The sequence below is a fragment of the Carassius gibelio genome, chromosome B1, assembly GCF_023724105.1.
Source record: "Carassius gibelio isolate Cgi1373 ecotype wild population from Czech Republic chromosome B1, carGib1.2-hapl.c, whole genome shotgun sequence".
Classification (NCBI taxonomy): Eukaryota; Metazoa; Chordata; class Actinopteri; order Cypriniformes; family Cyprinidae; genus Carassius; species Carassius gibelio.
This window is the reverse complement of record NC_068396.1, coordinates 30,337,562-30,356,881: the sequence shown is the minus strand read 5'-3', so window position 1 is coordinate 30,356,881 and position 19,320 is coordinate 30,337,562. Positions and strand designations below refer to the sequence as shown.

Here is a 19,320-nt window from a genome sequence, read left to right as displayed (position 1 = left end):
AGTGCATATTGATAGTTGTCTTTTCTCTTCTAGGGGAAAAAAGTCAAAACACTGATGATTATCCTGCTCTATAGACTGAGAATGACCTTCCCCCGCGACCAAACAGCAAGTATCAAAATCACATTTAAAGGCTGCGCTGTAACTAAAGCCTCTTTTAATATTGTGTCATCACAGGACACAGAACATCTTATGTTTTTAATAGATAAAAGTAGCATAACCTTTGCTGAAAAGTATGTAAAAAGAGAAAGTAGGAAACCCACTGAGACCAACAGGTGCCAAAGCCTCAAACACACACACACACACACACACTCCCAAATGTATGCCGAAACATGCACATATGCAAATACACTTCTTCTACGTGAACTCATAATTAAGCACACACAGAGCTCAGTACACCCATATGCACAAACAAAAACGCTTCTGTATGTGGATGCATATGTATAAGGCCCGGAGTGATCTAACGCAAACACACACAGACACTTTATATATTTGCCTATTAACATACTAATCATGCGCTATCCCACCATCACTTCATCCGGTGGCATACAGGGTCCCTCTGTCTCGGCACACAAAAACACACACACTTTATTTCTCACACTCTCTCTTTCTCTCGTTTATCCTGTTATCTCTGTAAACAAACGACAGACTCTCCTCTGCTCCGACAGAGCAGGGGGGGGGGGGGGGGGTTGCCTTTCATTGTTTTAAGAGCGGGAAGATGCTCCCGTCTGATGAATGGGGCTTTCTGGAGCTGAGAGCCATGAAGCTTTACACACTCTCATTTACAGGCCTATTTTTCACACTCTTATTATGAAACACACACACACACACACACAGCCTTTCTTTCCCTTGTTATCCCATCCCCCTGTTCCTTGGCATTTTCTCTCCGGTTTCATCCCTTGTTCTCTGCGTTCTTTCCCGCTCACCGAGACGGGCGGCCTAGATCTGTGTCCAAACTGCTTTCCAGGCCTATTCCCTTACACACAAACGCATGCCAGAATTGATTCGCTGTGTTTCTGTTGTGCTTGTCAACCGTTTTGCCTTACTATAGGAGCTCCAAAAAAACACAACACCTTCTCTCTTTCGCATGGGGTAAGTAACACCAGAAAGAATTTATTTATGATGGCTCGGCCTTTCACTGAGGAAGACGAGCCGCTGAGTTTTGAGCCTTTTGTGCATCTACTGGAGGAGGAAAAGTTTGGAGTCATGAAGCCCATGGGACACCAACAGAAACTGACCTTTAGGAAACGGCTCGGGTTATCCTGAAAAACCTGTGGAGTTTTGTTTTGGTTTGGTTTTTAAATGAAAATGTACAGCATCCCAGCAAAATAATTTAACGAACATACAGCATGAACAGTGAAATTTGGTTGGCAACTTATTAATGCTTAGAAGCCAGTTTTATTCAAAAGGTGCACTCAGTAATTTTTTCCACAATAAAACATTTTTCAGTACTACAAACAGATTTTATATTTTATATCTCGATGGGAAGATTTTATTCTACATAAGTGGGTCTTCTCATTAGAGCTGACATTTTGATATCATATGACCAAATACTTATAAAATAATTAAAAAATAAAAATTTATTGGTAACCATTTGGATTTCAGACACCTTTACTGATGAAATTAATTAATCAAGACTGTGATTAAAGTGCATTTCTACAAAGGGAACAGAGATAGCTTTTTGGGATCAATTAAATATGATTCAATAGAATCTCAGGGAACAAAACTGAATCACCTGAAAGTTTTGCATGATGCTGCACTAATTTTCCAAGAACAAAATTACAAAGTGCACCTTTAATAAACACTTTAAAAAGACTAGTTATAGTTGCATCTGATTCAGTAAAATTACTCATTCATTAAGTGAATCATTTAAAATGAAATAACTGACTCACTGAACAAGCAAGTCACTTTCAGTCTTATACTAAACCTTTTAGTACATAATCAATATTAATAATTAGCCTATATATAACGCAGCAATATAATGATATAATAGGTTTATACACAATTTATTTTGATATGTAAATGATTGAATAACTTAATTCAATGACATTTTATTTTATAAACTTTATTTATTAAAAGAAGCGTTAAATGAATCAGAATTGCTAAGTGGAATCAGAATCCAGATTACTATTAATGAGACAGATGAAAAATGCCTTCGATGTCCTACAAAGTCGATCAGGAGAAAAAAAAAACGCAAGCAAACAAGCGCCACCTCCCCACACACACGTCCACGCAAATATGCAAAACAAAAATTTAATTGTATAAAAAAATTATTGACGTAACTGTTGAGCTGAAAATAGGAGGACATATCAAGACGACGGGGGCGACGCTGGGGTTGAGCCCCCCGAGAGAGCAGCAGAGAATGGGTGAAAAGAGAGGGAGAGGGAGAGGAAGAAAGGATCAGAGGGAGAGAGGTTGGCAACGATGAGCTTCTGGCACCTTCTACATAGAGCTCACCGTACATGGTGCCAAAAAATGGCAGACGAGGCTGCCCCCGTTCCCTCGCCTTTTCTCCATCTCCCTCTCTCTCGCCCCTCGGCGATCTTGATCATCCCTTTCTCCTCTTTCTAAAGAGGTTTTATCTAATGAGCTCCATGAGAATTCAATCTAACTGCACTAATGCACAACTTCTACTCCTATAGACTGGAGTTATGGCTCAACTTTCCACGGCTGTTGCGTTGTATTTGCGTGTGTGTGTGTAATGAGTAGGCCTGTGCTGTTACTGAGCTCGGCATTGTGTTCTCTGACTCGTAACCAGAGTCGTTGTGAGTGGGCCATATTACTGTCTCTCGCTTACTCTCGAGGCACACAAACACTTTTTCTGCTTTTAAATCTTTTAGCCTTCTGATAATAAGAAGAAATTTCATTTTACAATTCATTTTATTATTTTAATTAAACATTTTCAAAACATTAAGAATATTCTATTTTTTTAGAATATTATTTTTTAGTGCTAAAATATTATATTCAATTGTTTTTGGAAATGTGTGTGTGTGTGTGATATTCACTTAATTTAAATGTATATATTTTTTATAAAAATGTACATATTTTTAATATAAATATATATGCGCGTGTGTGTGTATATATATATGTGTGTGTGTGTATACAGTGTGTCTATTATATATGATTTACTCTGAAAACAATAATATTCTAAATGTTTTAAAAATGTGTTTAAAATAAGAAAATAAATAGTAAAATAATATTGACTAATTAATAATTATTTATATGCATTATATGCAATATAATGATTCAATGTGTTAAACAACATTAACCTTCATACATTAAAACATTTGTTGACACTATTTCAAGGTGTCCCTGTTACAGTGTAATTATACATTTAAGTACGGAGTAATATTAATGTACTTACTGTAGGGTTAGGATTGGGCTTTGGCTTAGGGTTACTTGCACATAATTATGCATAATTTATTGTTATTATAATAGTACATGTAACGTGTAACAAAGACTCTTTAATGTGTGTTACCAAACATTTGAATGCATGAGAAATGCATGAAATGACTGCATAAATAAATAAATAAATATGCAAATAAATATTAGATTCTGGTTTAGAAAATTTGAATCTGATTCACAGAAATGAATGGATCTTTCTAAAACTCTATTAAAAATAATCTATATTATAGATTTCTCATACTTCCATGTTGTGGGACACGAAAGGGCTGATATTTAAAAAAGTTGATAAATAATATATCATATGCAAAATCATCTCAGATAAATTGTAAATATTCAATAATATATTGTCTAGCACAACGTAGATAAACAGATTTTATGTTTGCCACTAATATAAAAAAATAAATGAATAAGACACTAAAGAAAGAGCAGCAACCGAGAAGAAAAAGCTTTTCAACTTTTCCTTCTCTGTCTGTCCCTCATGTGGAGTTAAAAGCAGGTGCTCATTCAATAGAGCTGATACCGGTTTATTTGTGTTAACATGTTTCACTTTTACAATCCTTCCTTTGTGCTCTTTAAAAAGCCCATAAATGTCTGTGGTGAGTAGGGAGCTGAGAAAGTAAAACCCAGAGTTACAAGCAGATCTACGGTTATACTTCACATCTTTCTTGGAATGAATCAAATATAAAGGCTTAAAGATCACTTAAAGTAGTCAAGAAATGCCAGAAGCTTAATAGCACTGCGGTGACATATTTCAGCAATAAACCCAAAGCCCAGGTGAGTCAGAGAAGAGTGCAGTCCTAAATATAGAACAAATATAGGATTACAGAAAATGATGCAAGGAGATTCTCCACACAAATAAATAAATGAATAAATATCTGACCTATGATCCAAGGAGGTGAATTTTCCTTCCATTTCAACAGTCTATCAGATTTTCAGAAAGAGCCAGGAAGACAAGAAAAGTGACAAAAGAAGGAGAGAGGAGACACTTGGAAGCGCAAGGAGTGATGAAAGAAAGAAAGACGCGTTATGTACACTGGCTGGAAGTGAATGACGACTGCTGAAATAATGTGTTTAACAGCTATTCCAAACATTTCATTTCCAAACAAAACGCTCCCACAATGCCGCATCGAGACAGAGAGAAATCACTTCTGCACGTTCTTACGCATGTGCTCATTTCAGAAACGGGTCAAGCCTTAAAGTCCAAGAAATGACATTGTTTTCATTACAATTAATAAAATTAGAAAACAGTAATAATTACTAAATCAAGCATTTTTTTTAACAGATAACAAAAATTATAATTTATTATTAATCATTTGCTGTATAAGAAGTTTAAAAAAAAATTATCATGTATTCTGAAATTATTCAGCAGAAAAAAAATGTATTAGCTGGATGGATGTTTTATAGAAATTTTTCTTATTTAACAGGCTTTTTTATTTCTAAAGAGCTGCAGTTAAATGCACAAAATGGCAGAAAGCTCATTTTTCACACCTCTTCAATGGTTAAATATGAAATTTCCTGTGTGGAGTGTTAAAGTTGGGAAAATTTTAAATTACGTTCTCATAATAATGATATATTAGCATCACTAACAATAAAGCCCTGGATATAAAATTAATATTGTCTTTACCCAAAACCACTTTCCTCTATTAGGTCGACTCTCCCCATAATCACCATTCTTAATGGAAACACCTTTAACACACATTTACCTCCAACACACCTGGATTACAACTTAAGAGTCTTGCATAAACAACCAATTCATTTCACACTTCATTCAAAGTCTAAATTTAGCAAAGTATGGAACATTTTCGAGTCAACTCCCAAAAACCTGTCAAGCACAGGGTAGTGGTAAAAGATTCAGCCTCGGTTCAAACTCTAGTGATCCATTTCCTAGGCATTTAAAATGGAAAGCAATTAATATGAAAAAGATGAACTCTCCAGGTACCCATCACTGCAGTATCAAGAATTATTTTATTTTTTTAGTGACCAGTTACATCTCTGTGTTTTAAAATCCCAAGAAAGAGAGCTGAAAATGAGTGCCCCGAGCACAAACACACTCAGTCACACACACACATCTAACCGCACCAACGGCGTTGCAATTGTGCCAACTAGAGCAATTACTGTAGCGACTCCCGTAGCTGTCCATTCTCTTGTTCTCTCTCGCTTTCTTATTGACACAAAAGAGGAATATTCGATTTGAGAGTGTGACAACGAAGGCCACATTTAATAGTGATAAACAAAGAGTTTGTGCTGCAAATAAACAATCACAAGGACAAAAACACAAAGCAAGCCAGTGAATTAAATGTTGAGCTGTAGCATTCCAGACAAAGAATGCAGAGATATTTTATTTCAAATTAGGATAATTGTGGTGTTAGTTAGGAATGCACTGAAACTGAAATCAAGAATAAAATAACAGCAAAAAAAAAATACTTAATGCCCTTAACCAGAGCAGCACATGGGGACTGTGTGTGTCTGGGGTTGAGAAAGGCCCCCTGAGCTCTGGCACAGGATGCCACGGGCCCCGGGATTGTGCACGGCTGCCCTGCAGGGTGCCAGTCTCCGGCGAGGCTATTTGGAGCCTGATAAAAGCGGCAGTGCACACTGGAATTAGCCTGATAAGATAAGACCGCAGCACAGCAGCAAACATTCTGAACGGGCAGCGCGATGGCCAACCCTGCTGGGCACAGAGTGAACCAGTGCGTGAGCTGACCGAGAGACTGAAAGACTGGCAGGGAACTGTTCAGCTGCTTAGATTTTGTTAACGGCTCTTTTATTGTATTTAACTGAAAATATGCCATTTTTCCCCCAACAATTTTGGTTTATTTGCAGTACCACAAAACGAAAATGAATTAGTCACAAAAGCAAAACAGAAAGAAGGCAAAAAAGCGATTTCAGATTTGTAATCACATGATTATGGATCTGTTGGCCTGAGTGTGTTTGGCCAGTCAGATCTTGTGTGCGTCATTGAGAGTGTTAGCCGTGTCAGAAACACTGTTTGGCAGTAAACGTATGAGACTGTGCTAGTAACTTATCCATGAATACACACACACACTCGCTCCAAAAGGATACGGCTCTAAAACACACTGCCAATGAGAAAACAAGATGGCACCAAAGAACTGAAAAGGCCAGCCGTCTTGTGTTTTCTTGTGAATACAACCAACATAACATTTATATTAAACACAGTCACAAAACAAAAATAAAGCATCTTATTATTAACAATAAAACATCAAATAATTATTAAAGTACCTCATGAATTACAATGCGCAATGGCAGAAATGTATCATGAGATATTCACATTTCAGCAGGGTTTCCCATTTAATTAGTATTTTAAAATTTCTGGGAAGGATTTACTATATGTTTATTAATCTCTAGAATTAAAAGATTTTGACAACCTTGCAAAGTACAACTGTCTCCACAAGGCACAAAATCATTCAGATCTGAATGCAGTTGAACAGGATTTCTTCTATAAAGAGCATGACCACATAGATTATAAATACATCAATTTGCATGCTTTTTAAGAAAGACTTTAAATTTTTCTGACTTTTTAATGCATAAAAATCACTTTAAAACTTAAAAACGGCCCTTGTGACTGTACAAGTGTTTCCAAAAAGCCCAGAACATCCTGAGAGTCGAATGCAGATGGATAGGATTTATTCCATATAAAGCACAACCAACGAGATTATAAATTAAATACATGATTTTTAAATAGCATGACGTTTTATACCTGCAAATCACAACTTTAAGTAGTTGCTCTTATTATTGTACAAATGTTTCCAAAAAGCACAAAATCATCCTGAGATTTGAATGCAGTTCAATAGGAGCACAGCCAAATACATTGCAAACGAAATATATAAATTTGCCTATATTTTAAAATTACTTTGAATGTTTTCACACCTACAAATCACAACTTTAACTTCTTCCATGAAGTGGGAAACATGTTTGAGGTATAATTTCAGCTCTGGCCGCAGAACAGACACTCAAAGCAAGCATTTATAAGTGTGCTGGATGTGATGGTGATTATGTGGGTGTCATCTTACCCTGAGTTCTGACCCCTCTCAAATAATCACGGTCAAGTATCAGAAGCTGTAGGACAGAGAAAGAGAGCGTAACCCACTTACCTGGCATGTGGACGAAGTAGGCCAGGTACAGGTCCAGCTCCTTGACGGACACTCCAATGTGGTGCGGCTGCACGCACAGGGTGTGGTTGGAGCACTGCGGGGACTTGACCAGTCTCTCTCCGTCTGTGCTCTCCAGAGGGCTCCCCTTGAACAGGATCACCATCACCAGGTCCAGGCGCCAGACCTTGTCGGCTTGCCGCAGGCAGTCGATGCGGCGGATCTTGCCCTTCTGGTCGGGGTTGGACAGCACGCAGCACGGCGGCTTCTTCCCCGTGATGGTGAGCACGAAGTCTTCGCGGAACTCGGGCCGGATGTCCTTGCGCAATTTGGCCAGCAGCCGCGACGCCCACTTCTGCTTGATCTCAGGCTTCTCGCCCAGGAGTTCGTCTTTGACGGCGCGCTCCTCATCCTTGGACATGCGCTTCTCGTGCTTTTTGAAGTACTTGCGCTTGCGGGCCTGGAGATTGAACCAGGTGTAGGAGAACGCCCGCACGTGCGGGAGGAGAGCCTCGATGAAGGGATGGAATTCATCCTGGAGGGATGGAGAGAGGGAGGGAGAGACGGGAAGCAGGGGAGAGGAGAGGAGGGAAGGGGAGAAGACGTTAGAATCTCGGAGCATGATTCAGCGGCGCTTTGTGAAGGAAGGTACGGGAAACGTGTGAGTGCGTGTTTGCCAGGATGACAAACACACACACACACACACACACACACACTCAAACATTTGTCATAAGCATCACACAACAGACAATGCTACGCTAGTTTAGAATTTAGAGCAAAAATTCCTAGCCATAGTATATAATAAAACTACAGACTATGCTATTATGAAAAACAAAACAATAACAGACTGAAATTTTAAGTAACCTCACTTTTTCCTTTTGCATTTTTTAAACTGACATTTTTGTTTCAAAAGATCCTTTTCTCAGTTCAAAACAGACAATGATGTTTTTGAGGGACAGACGTAAAGAGTCCACAGCAGCTGCTCACTGTCGCTTGTGCCAAGCCCTGCTACCGCACGTCCTGATCCAAACTACATCGCCACACGGCAGACAGAAGCAGCACGCCACAGACAAAACACACAAGACATGCAGCAAAACAACTAAATAAAGCAGCTGTAGTTACCATTCTGCACTTTCATCATAAACCTGCTGGTCGATTGGAGTGGAAAAACGAGTGAAATGTCTTCTTCACACTCAGTTCGACATTACATGCCCCGATTATTCAGTGCACAATATCAGAGTTTTTAATATTGTTGCAAAATAAAAAAAAGGGAAAAATTTCAAAAAGTACAAATTTTGTAAAAATGTCCAGTCAAAGAGGTGAGAAGAAAAGTTATGAAAATCTTGGAGGAGCAAAACAGTGACAGCTCTGGAGATACAAAAACAAAAAAATGCAAGAGAGAAATATTTAACACACAGAACAGGGGAAACAAGAAAGAGAAAAAAAGGGTATTTTGCAAAAACCAAAACCAAAAATTAAATATTACATATGAACACAAGAAAGCGGACAATGAAATTGCTCATAATCAAAAAGTATTGTACTCACTGTTAGAGAAAAAAATTACACAAATAAATACACAAATACCGCAACAAAGAGAAAAAATGTTTGGCAAAGCAGTAAGTGGTGTTTGTTCAGATATGCGTGCTCTGCATTCGACACACAGAGAGCGAGAGATAGACAGAGAGAAAGAGAGAGATACAGAAAGGGGGGTAGAGAGAAGCGAATGGAGAGCGAAAAAAAAAAAAACGAGAGAACCGAATCAATGTTGGAAGAGCATGTACGACCGCTGGCAAACCCGATAGAAGCTTCTTTTTTTTCCAATTTTCCTCTCCAACTCTATCTCTCTCTTCCTCTCCATGCTCTTTTCCTATCCATTGCTTCAGAGTGTGCCAGCGCGAAGCTGAGCCCACCTATTTGGCACCGGGTGCCCGATCGCTCAGCCAATACGCACGCTTGAAGGGCTGAATGGGAGGGAGGCAGGGACAGAGGGAGGGTGAAAGAGATGGAGAGAGGGGGGAGATAGTGTAGAGTTCGGTCAGTGGGTTGGCTCCCTACTTTGCCAAATTAACAAGTTCCTATCTTGTGCAACTGCAAAGTCCAGAGCACATTAATTTTACATGCGCCAATCAGCAGCACCGCCCGTATTCCATTCCCACCCCAATTTACCTCCATTTTCCCCCTCTTGTGTTCAAGAACCGAGCTCGGATGCACACATGCACTTTTGCCATTTTCACCAATGCACTTGCCATCACCTCCATCAAGCAAGCGCACAGCAGTGTGCCCGTTTGCCCCGTCCCCTCCCTCCGTTGAGCGGCGTGTGAACACGCGGGCCAGAACTCCCAGCAGACGCTACAGACCAGCAGCTGCCTCTAGATTCAGCACACAAACAAAGAGCAAAGACAGAGACATGGTCCACAGCAGAACAACATTCTCTCTCTGAACTTTATCTGAGAATGTGACCGTGTCAAATATGAACGTTTGGACACAATAAAAAGAGATTTTATAAAGAACAACAAAAAAGTATTTCACATTAAAATCCTTTTATAAGAAAGTGTTTCAATAGTTTTTTCCTTAAAAAAAACTAAAATGAAAAACTAAACTATTCTCCTTATAATGCTTTTTACAAAAAAGCAACACTATAGCAGGACTCAGCAATTGTCAAACAACTATTAACTAACTTCTCTTGCCAGTATTTTCAACAGTAGCCTAAGTCCAACCAGCAAAATTTGTAAAATTTAAATATATTTTATTTTTAATATAGAATTAAGTATCATTCACCCAAAAATTATATAAATGCCAAATATCCCAGCCTAAGAAAAGTTAATATACACATATATAATAAGTATTGTTTACCAATAATAATAATAATAATAATAATAGAATAATTTGCTTTATACTGCTATAAGGAACTCCATGCCAGATTTAAGTTTATGAAGGAAAACTCTGACATACTGTGATTTATTAATTCTATTGAATTCATTCTAACTGATGCATCCAAAAACAGTGCAAATCAATCTCGCAATTTCAACATCCCCATATAACTAAACCAGCCATCATGTTGAATATTTTAATCAGCAGGATCTGCAAAACCAATATTCAATAAATCACTGAAAACCAAATGTTAAAGTTTGCAACGGCACATGTACATTATCAACGAACACCAATTGTAATGAAAACACAGCATTGGTCACAGTTCCATGAACTAGCCTGAAACTCTCTCACGCTGGCCCTGAGCCGTAGCACACAAAACCTTCAATGCAATCCTGTACCAAGCTATTATTAGTTTGATGATATGATGAACATATTAAAGGAATTCAGTCAATCCCTGTTTGCAATGATCCGTTATGATCCATACACAGAGCCAGGGAAATCGCTAGCTTGAGCAGATTTGTATCAAGTGATTTAATCTGGTTTAATCCCTACAATGAGTTTATGCGACATATGCCACTCTCTCAGGGCTACGAGACACCTTAGGGCGACCAGCAGGCCCATCTGAGACCACCGGGTGAAGCGGCCTCATTCTCCAAGCAACTCACTGCAGACTATTCTGCAGTTGCCAGTAGGCGCCTGCTATGTAAATGCAGCGTTTCATAACGAACAAAGCTGAGTGGCAGGTTGGTGTGTCATTTTGTTTGTGAATGTTCCACGGCTTGCAAATCACTTTGCATAATTCCAATCCAAATTAAAGGAAAGTTCTACACAAATCATATCAGTTGACTGTGTACAAAGCAAGGTGTCTTGGTATTTTGTTTTGCCTATACATTTTGTAGGCAAAACTGCAATCATTCTGCATGTTGTTACAGTTCGTATCTGATTTGGTTTGACAGACTACATGGGTTTTGTGTCTGACACATTTATTTCCATTAAATAATTTCCATGTCTGCAAACAAAGAGTTTGAAAGTGTCTAGGTTAAATAACCTGAGGGGGAAAAGTGTCTGTAACAAGCTCCTTGTTCTTGCTTGAATTATTGGTTGAATGATTGCAGCAAATCTGACAGAATTCTGGATGAAGGAAACTTTATGACAGCATATTGTTATCATGAGATTAAATTAGTATGCAAGCCATAAACGGCATATAAAACAGCGTTTGCTCATGTTCCCCGCAAGCTTGCTGGATCTGCTCAATGCCGAATGGCCTTATTCAAACTCTTTTATACCACAGCCTATCTTATCTTTGTGTGACACTCTCCTCTCTAAACAGCGACCTTTGTTTTACGCAAGAAAGAAAGGAGAGCGTTAGAGGAAGATAAAAAAAAAGTTTGAGAAAGAGAAACACGGACAAAAAAAGCGAGATTTCTACGAAAGGCTCTCTCACTCTGCTGCTTGTGTGTTTTTGTTTCTGTAGAGCAAGGACTACTTCTTCCAGAGAAAGAGAGAAAAAGCCTGAGATTTTAAAAGTTCAGAACCTTACCACATTTATGAATTTTAAAAAGTGTCTACTCTTGATGTTTCGGGTTTTTTGTTGTTGTTGTTTCTGGGGGCTCATCAAATGTCTAACATTACCAACAGAATACTAACGTTAGTATTAATCATTTTTAAACGTTTTAGTTTGCGTGATTGCCTTTTATTATATCCAAAGCCAAGACCGTATCTGACTAATAGGACTATAAGTTAGTTAGGTTTATATATATATATATATATATATATATATATATATATATATATATATATATATATATATATATATATATAAAGTGCCTAACACATATTTTACATAAAACCGTCAAAGAAAACAAATGACATTCAATGACAATTACGACAAAAATGTGTTCCTTGTAAAGAAAGACTTTGCCTATTAAAAAAAATATGCCATAGCCTACCTCTGGCCTTCAGTCTTTTCTTTTAAGATGAATGTGTTTTATTCTTTTCCGTTGCTTTCTTTTCTTTCCTTTTTAGAAACAATATATTATAATTTTTTTAGTCGCCTTATATGACAGACCTGTAACCGTCTAACGGTTTTTTTTTTAAATTGCGTTGGCGGGAGCTCGAGCTCTGCCACATTGGCGCGAGACAGGAAAAAAGGCTGCGGATGGAGCGAAGCACATGATGATGAGCGAGAGCCGGGAGATCTGACATGAACTATAGGGATTTTTTTTTTGCCAGAAATATTTTCCACAAAATATAATGAAACTTGTGTGAACATACCTTCACAACACGAGGGAAATAAAAGAGCATTTCTTCATAGATCACTGAAGAAAATATCAACACCATAATGTGCACATATAGCCTACTGAAGTTTTTTTTTTTCTTCCGAGTTCAAACATGAAGAAAAAAAAAAGAAAAAAACGAAATCGATTATATAATCGAAGAAAACATAGGATATATTTCAGGAACTGGGAACCAGTCGACATAGCGTGCGGGCATGTAACAAATGAAAAATCAAAATACGGTGGTAAACTATTTTAAAAGCTATATTTAGGTGTCCCTTGTGCATCCAATACATATTTTATCTATAAAACTAATTTAATAACTAATTTCTTTAACTTTCAGTGCAGTGCCTAATCATGTTGAATTCAAGGCTGAGTGGGACTTTAAAAAAAAGAAGAAAAAAGAAAAGGTCTTTCTTTGTTTTGTTTTACACTTTTTAAACTTCTTCAGATATCTTCGTAGAATATAGGATATTACTATTCAACTATTTAATGTTTAAATAAGCATCTTTTAAAATCTTCAACAAATCCAGCCTACCATTTATAAGGATAACCAGTTCAAACATATTTTAAGTTTTAAAACAAAACAAAAATTAATAATCTAGACGATCTAATCTAAAATACGTTTTGCCTCTCATATATGCTAAATAACATGCGTAAATATAGCCTAGTGCTTTAGCTAAGAAAATATTTTTTCATCAGGCTATGCAAAAAGCAAGCAAGCATCTCGTGTAGCCCAAGTTAAGATTTTTAGCCAAAGCATATAACCTAAGGATCAAATAAATTAAAAAATACATTATTTTTACTTACAAATCAGAGACAGCTAAAACAAAACCGTTCTCCAAGAGGTGATTTGGAGCGCTGCGGTGTTTTATGTGGAATTAATTCAGTTTTATAAACGGACGCGTTTCCAAGATGTGAAAATCTGGGAGTAATTTATGGGAATTCAGCACCACGAGTAAATATTCTTAATGCACACAGAAAATCTGTTGAGAAGCATTGTGCTTAAGAGGAAAAAATACCTGAAGCACCTCAAAGGTTTCTTAAAAATATATTAATTAAATACATTTAATTAGCATATTTAATTAAATATATTATTTCCTATTTCTTAAAAATAATAATAATAAGTGAATAAATGCCAAAAGACGATGCCCCGAAAGTTATTCAACAGGCCTACCAGAGTAAACTGAATGGGATATTATCAAACATTTAGTTGGATTCTTTAATCTAGCCTACTACCGTTTGTTCAGGTGTCAGTATGTCTATTACATGAGCCTAGTTGTAAGAATAATAACACTGATTTATATTTAGATACGTCTATTAAATACCGTTATGAAAGTAGAAGCATTCATCGTATGAATGAGGGTGTTTCCGTCGGCAGGAACATGTGTCGGTAGCTCAGAGAACTGGACTGGGTCGGTGAGATCAGTCAGCAGACTCGTGAAGTGTTAAACTGGAAAACATGCCGAGACGAGCGGTGTGACTCCAGCACTGAGCCGCTTACCCAACGACTAAATACACCCGATCTGACTCCGAAGCCACAACAAATATTGATGCCTACTCTGAGCGCACTGCACTCTGCCCTCTCAATGTGTGTGTGTGTGTGTGTGTGTGTGTGTGTGTGTGTGTGAGAGAGAGAGAGAGAGAGAGAGAAGATTAAAAAACGGCAAATAATATTTTTAATATTAAATGCAAAGACTTCTGATATAGGGGCAGGAGAAAAATAACGTAGCAGATAAACGTTCTCCTAGTACACTGATTTTTTTTATTAGAAGCACCAATATATATATAGGACTTAACACCTTTAATAAAAACTACTGTTAAAATGAACATGAAAATAATATAATTTTCAATAAATATCTGTATCCTTCCGGCCTACATCTAACAATTAAAATCATACAATGCCATCACTTTGACCTAATCTATTGAGTTTATATTGAATTCATGAAGTAAAAGTAACAGCTTAATATAAAAAAATATATATTTTAAGTAAATCAAAGTGATCAACATTTTCAAAATTAAATATTTCAGAATTTCAGGCCATATTGTTCAATTTCTTTTCTTTTTTTAAATGCAATGCATGAGCGAACAACCTGAAAAAAATAATAATAGACCTTGTAAGCAATTACTATTTAAAAGATATAGAAAATTAGTTGTCTTGAGAAATCACATCTCTTTTCTGTGGCAGCCCTAGGCTCTGTAAACAGCCCCCAGAGCTGTGTAAGACACTTTTTATTAAGGATGGGAGCTTTTTATTTAACTTCTTTTGGACTAATGCATGCAACACCCACTGAATGGCATTAAACAGCTTGAAAGGTCAAAGACAAGTTTTTATTTAACTCTGACTGGATTCGTCTGAAAGAAGAAAGTCATATACACCAAGGATGACTTGAGGGTGAGTAATTTAAGGGCTAATATTCATTTAACCCTTTAATTCAGTTGCTCTATCAGAAGTTAGCAAGACTCTGTCAAAACTCTGACATCAGCTTCATTTTACACATCTTACCAGTCAGTAAAAAAAAAAGTTCATTAAATAAAGTTAATCACTTGGTCTATCACTCTGTTCAGTGATAGACCAACGCATTGGTAAGAGCAATGTCCTCAAGCAAAACCGTCCACTCTCCCTACTACTTCACAACATAAAACGCAACCAAAATCAAATGCATCAATGTAAATAAAATGCAACTGTACGCGAGTCTATGCATCAAAATGCCACACATATAAATCCAACGACTAACGAAAACTTCTATCACGGTCAGTTGCCAACGAAAGAAACTCATATTTACATGGATGAGCCTTATAATTTGTCGTTGTGTGGTTCGCACACAACATGAGACCGACATCCAAGAATCACCTCGGTACTCAGTCATAAGGAAGTCAGGTTCCAGGATATACATCGAGTCACAACCTGTAAATAACTGCATGTAATTATGGTTGATATTTTAGCAGCTCCAGTGCCAAGGGCCAGGTTTAAACTAGAGATGTTCTGAGCTCCCCAATGCACACCCCTCCACCCTCGCTTTTATTCTCATTCTTTTCTTTACCTCCGCCACTTGGCGAGGCGAGGTGCCAACCCTTCTCCTAAACTGGGCATCGTGCCCTACTCTTTATGCAAATGAGGCACCCACCACCTCCTGTCTTTCTGCCACTATCTCTCTTTTCATCTTTCCCCCTGCCTCTCTCTTCTCTCGTGCCCCACACACACTGGTCGTGTCATTTGTCTTTTTTTCCTGTGATAACTCTAAGTCCCTAGATTTCTGTCACTTCACTTTTAATTATTTTATCAAACAAACTCATGTCTCACATCTTTTTTTATGGGAAATCTTCATGCTATACTGTATTCACAGATGATATAAATGTTTTTCCTCACCAGCTTGTATTATTATGTCGCTATTACACCGAACCGAAGACTTCTTCATTAATGAATGCTATTGGCAAATTTAATTTGCATTTGCGTTTAGGGTTGTTTACAGTAATTGTGCAAAGATCAAACTGACAAACATGCACTAAATACCCACAAACCCTCAACTAGCAGTTCAAGTGTAAACAAAACACATACTCTCATCTCTTGCATGCACATTCATCTTGCAACATGTTAAAGTATGGGATTCCTAAATTTTTTACTTAACATACCCTTTGAGATTTTAAGCTAATATTTCAACAGTTTAGCAATAAACATTGTTGCTTTCTCCAGTAAAAAAAAAAGTAATCTTGTCTGAATCAGGCGAGAAATATTCACAGACCAAGCACAAGAACAAATAGTCCAAAACTGTTATCAATATGTGGGTGGATTTTTATGCGAGGGAACAACAGGTCATGGTCTTTTTCATCAGAAGAAGCGTTGTATTTTGGCCTGAAGCAATGGTTAAAACGCCTAAAATGCGTTATAAGCTGGATGTGTGTAAATGAACACGTTGCCACTATTCGCTCTGAAACTTACAGTGCAAATAGACTATATACCTCTTTAAGTCAGTTGCAAGCTTTGAATTGACCTTGTCTTAAGACTTAAGCACATGCCTTCAATCAGACATATGCTTTTGTATAACAATGGGTTGTACCAACTAGTTGATTATTTCTACAACTAGTCAGTGCTGGGCCTGAGTCAATTTAGACACTATTTTCAAATCTCAGCTGCACAGACGCACTCTGCAGCTGCACGGCAGCACATTTAAATAAGGTAAACATTGGCTCGCTGACTAGTCCACTACTTTTCTGGATGACTAGAGAAAACGAGTAGCAGTGCAAGCCCTAGATCAACAACAGGAACACAAAACACAAATGCCTCACCGGTCACGCGCACGCACGCTCTGTGATGACTGGATATAATTACACTACAATGGCAAAGGTGAGAGTGAATGGCCACTAGCTGCATGACATGCTCATACATGTGCACAATGAGGTACAATGCCTGTGAGGAAACCCTTTGTTGAAGAGAAAAAAAGAGCTGATGGAGGAGCATGTATTTGAGTTTGTATATTTTTTTTAAAATAAATTTTCACTATTTAAAGACTCCATAAATCACAGTGTTGTTGAGATACAAATTAATCACTACCCACCATTTACTAGAAAATGGTTTATTTGTTATTGCCAAGACTTCTCTAAAGTTTTCAAATTATAATATTCTCAAAATTGCAAAATGATTCATTTGTCTGAGACATTTTCTGAAATAACTGCAAGGATTTTATTAATAAATATGATAAAAATAAGTCTTAATAAAAACCTCAATATCACTTTCTTTATCACTAACAATAAGATAACATGCAAAGAGAACCAAGAACAAACAAAATCAGTATATTAGATTGAAACACGTGGCACTGAAGACTGGAGTAATGATGCTGAAAATGCAGCTTTGTGTCACATTCACATTCACATCAAATTACATATTCAATTAAATGAGAATTGTTATTTTAAATTTTAATAATATTTCACATAAGTTTTTACTGTATTTTTGACCAAATAAATGCAGCCTTGGTGAGCAGAAGAGATTTAAACTTTTTCACATTAATGAATAAAAACTGAAACTTTGACTGCTGCGTGAAATTCCAAGTTCAGAAATCGTTTCTGCTTCATTTGTGACAGTGAACTCTCTCTGTGTCAGTATTTGTCTCATCTGTCAGCTGTTTTCTCTCATTAAGAGCTGTCCAGCATTAATTCTGTCAGTTCAGGGCAGGTGCAGTGGTAATGAGAGGGTAACACTGCATGCACTGAGGGCTTTCCCATTATAGTAATCTTAATCCAGGGGGAGGGAATGTGTGTGTGTGTGCACATACTGCAGCTGGGATAAGAATTTGTGTGTTTATAAGGGAGAGGGAGAAAGTGTTGTTTGTGTTTACTGGCATTTTGCAAGTGCATTAGTATTCTGCACAAAAGTTAATGTCACTTCTTTGCTTGTGCCTTTCACTGCCTCCCTGTTTGTATACATATACACACACACACACACACACACACACATACATATATGTACATATTGCGGTTGTTCTTCTCATGACAACCACAACCATCGTTGTCATCATCATCCACTCAAAAAAAAAAAAGAAGCTTGCTAGAGCTTGGAAACAAAATCTGAAACAGCTGGAGCTCTTTAGAGAGCCCTGAAGACACAACCAGAGCCATACACGTCAAGACATTACCACCTCGTCTGTGGTCTCTCAAAACGAAACCTAGAAGGAAATGGACAGACAGAAGCAAGAGAGACAAAGAGTAAATCTTGAACAAAAAAAAGTACCAACTCTAGTAAAATAAGCCAGTTTTTGTAATACTGTAGTCCTAGTTCAACACAAAGTAAAGAGGAAGTTACAAAGAGGTTTTTAGAAACAGTTACTGCAGTTTAAAAGTTAAGGATTTGAAAAGGCATTTCGACTTATTCTACAGCACGACCTCTTCCTCCATCTTGTCTTTGGAACCAGAGTTTCTCTCCAGAGCGCGGAGATATAAATCCAGTGCACTCGCTAGAACCTGACCTCCATTTGGCTGCACTGGCCTGCGTGTTTGCTCAGGTCTCATGGTCCTGACACCTGTGGGAAGGTACGCTCACAAAAACATAAATAAAAAGAGTTGGCCCGCTTACTCTTCTGCAAACATATTCAGGACTAATTATGCTTGATTTTTCATACTGCCAGGAGGATTATCGTTGATACTGCATACATGAATCCAGACGTTTTAAAGCTAGTCTGAACTGCACTGAGTGAAAATGTGGTTTAGAAATGTTTGCTTAAAAACTTTTAGTGAATTTTATACTTGACCATTTATATAATTACATAAGAAATGGAAAGTAACACACTGAATTAAGCATGACATTTTAAAGTTTAAAAACTGAAATTGAACTTTCTTGAAACATGATCTTTGTTTTATTTGTAAAAAAAAATTCATCTTCTTTTTATTTTTAAGCGTGCATGTGCAAAACTTCAAATTAAAGGGGGGGTGAAATGCTATTTCATGCATACTGAGTTTTGTACACTGTTAAAGAGTTGGATTCCCATTCTAAACATGGACAAAGTTTCAAAAATTAAGTTGTACGTTTGAAGGAGTATTTCTGTTCCAAAAATACTCCTTCCGGTTTGTCACAAGTTTCGGAAAGTTTTTTTCGAGTATGGCTCTGTGTGACGTTAGATGGAGAGGAATTTCCTTATATGGGTCCTAGGGCACTTCTGCCGGAAGAGCGC

General features: G+C 37.4%; 1 protein-coding gene across 17 annotated transcripts in view; it reads right to left on the bottom strand.

Annotated features, from left to right (window-relative positions):
• Positions 1-19,320, bottom strand: part of nfixa (nuclear factor I/Xa) — a 90,858-nt gene that overhangs the window by 45,195 nt on the left and 26,343 nt on the right. For 15 of the 17 annotated variants that reach the window (XM_052545953.1, XM_052545954.1, XM_052545964.1 and 12 more), the window contains one exon: positions 7,515-8,046. In XM_052545953.1, the coding sequence (XP_052401913.1) occupies positions 7,515-8,046 (532 nt within the window). Of the gene's footprint in view, positions 1-7,514; positions 8,047-8,633; positions 9,402-19,320 lie in introns of those variants that run through there. The other 2 variants (XM_052545961.1, XM_052545960.1) reach the window with 2 other exon arrangements.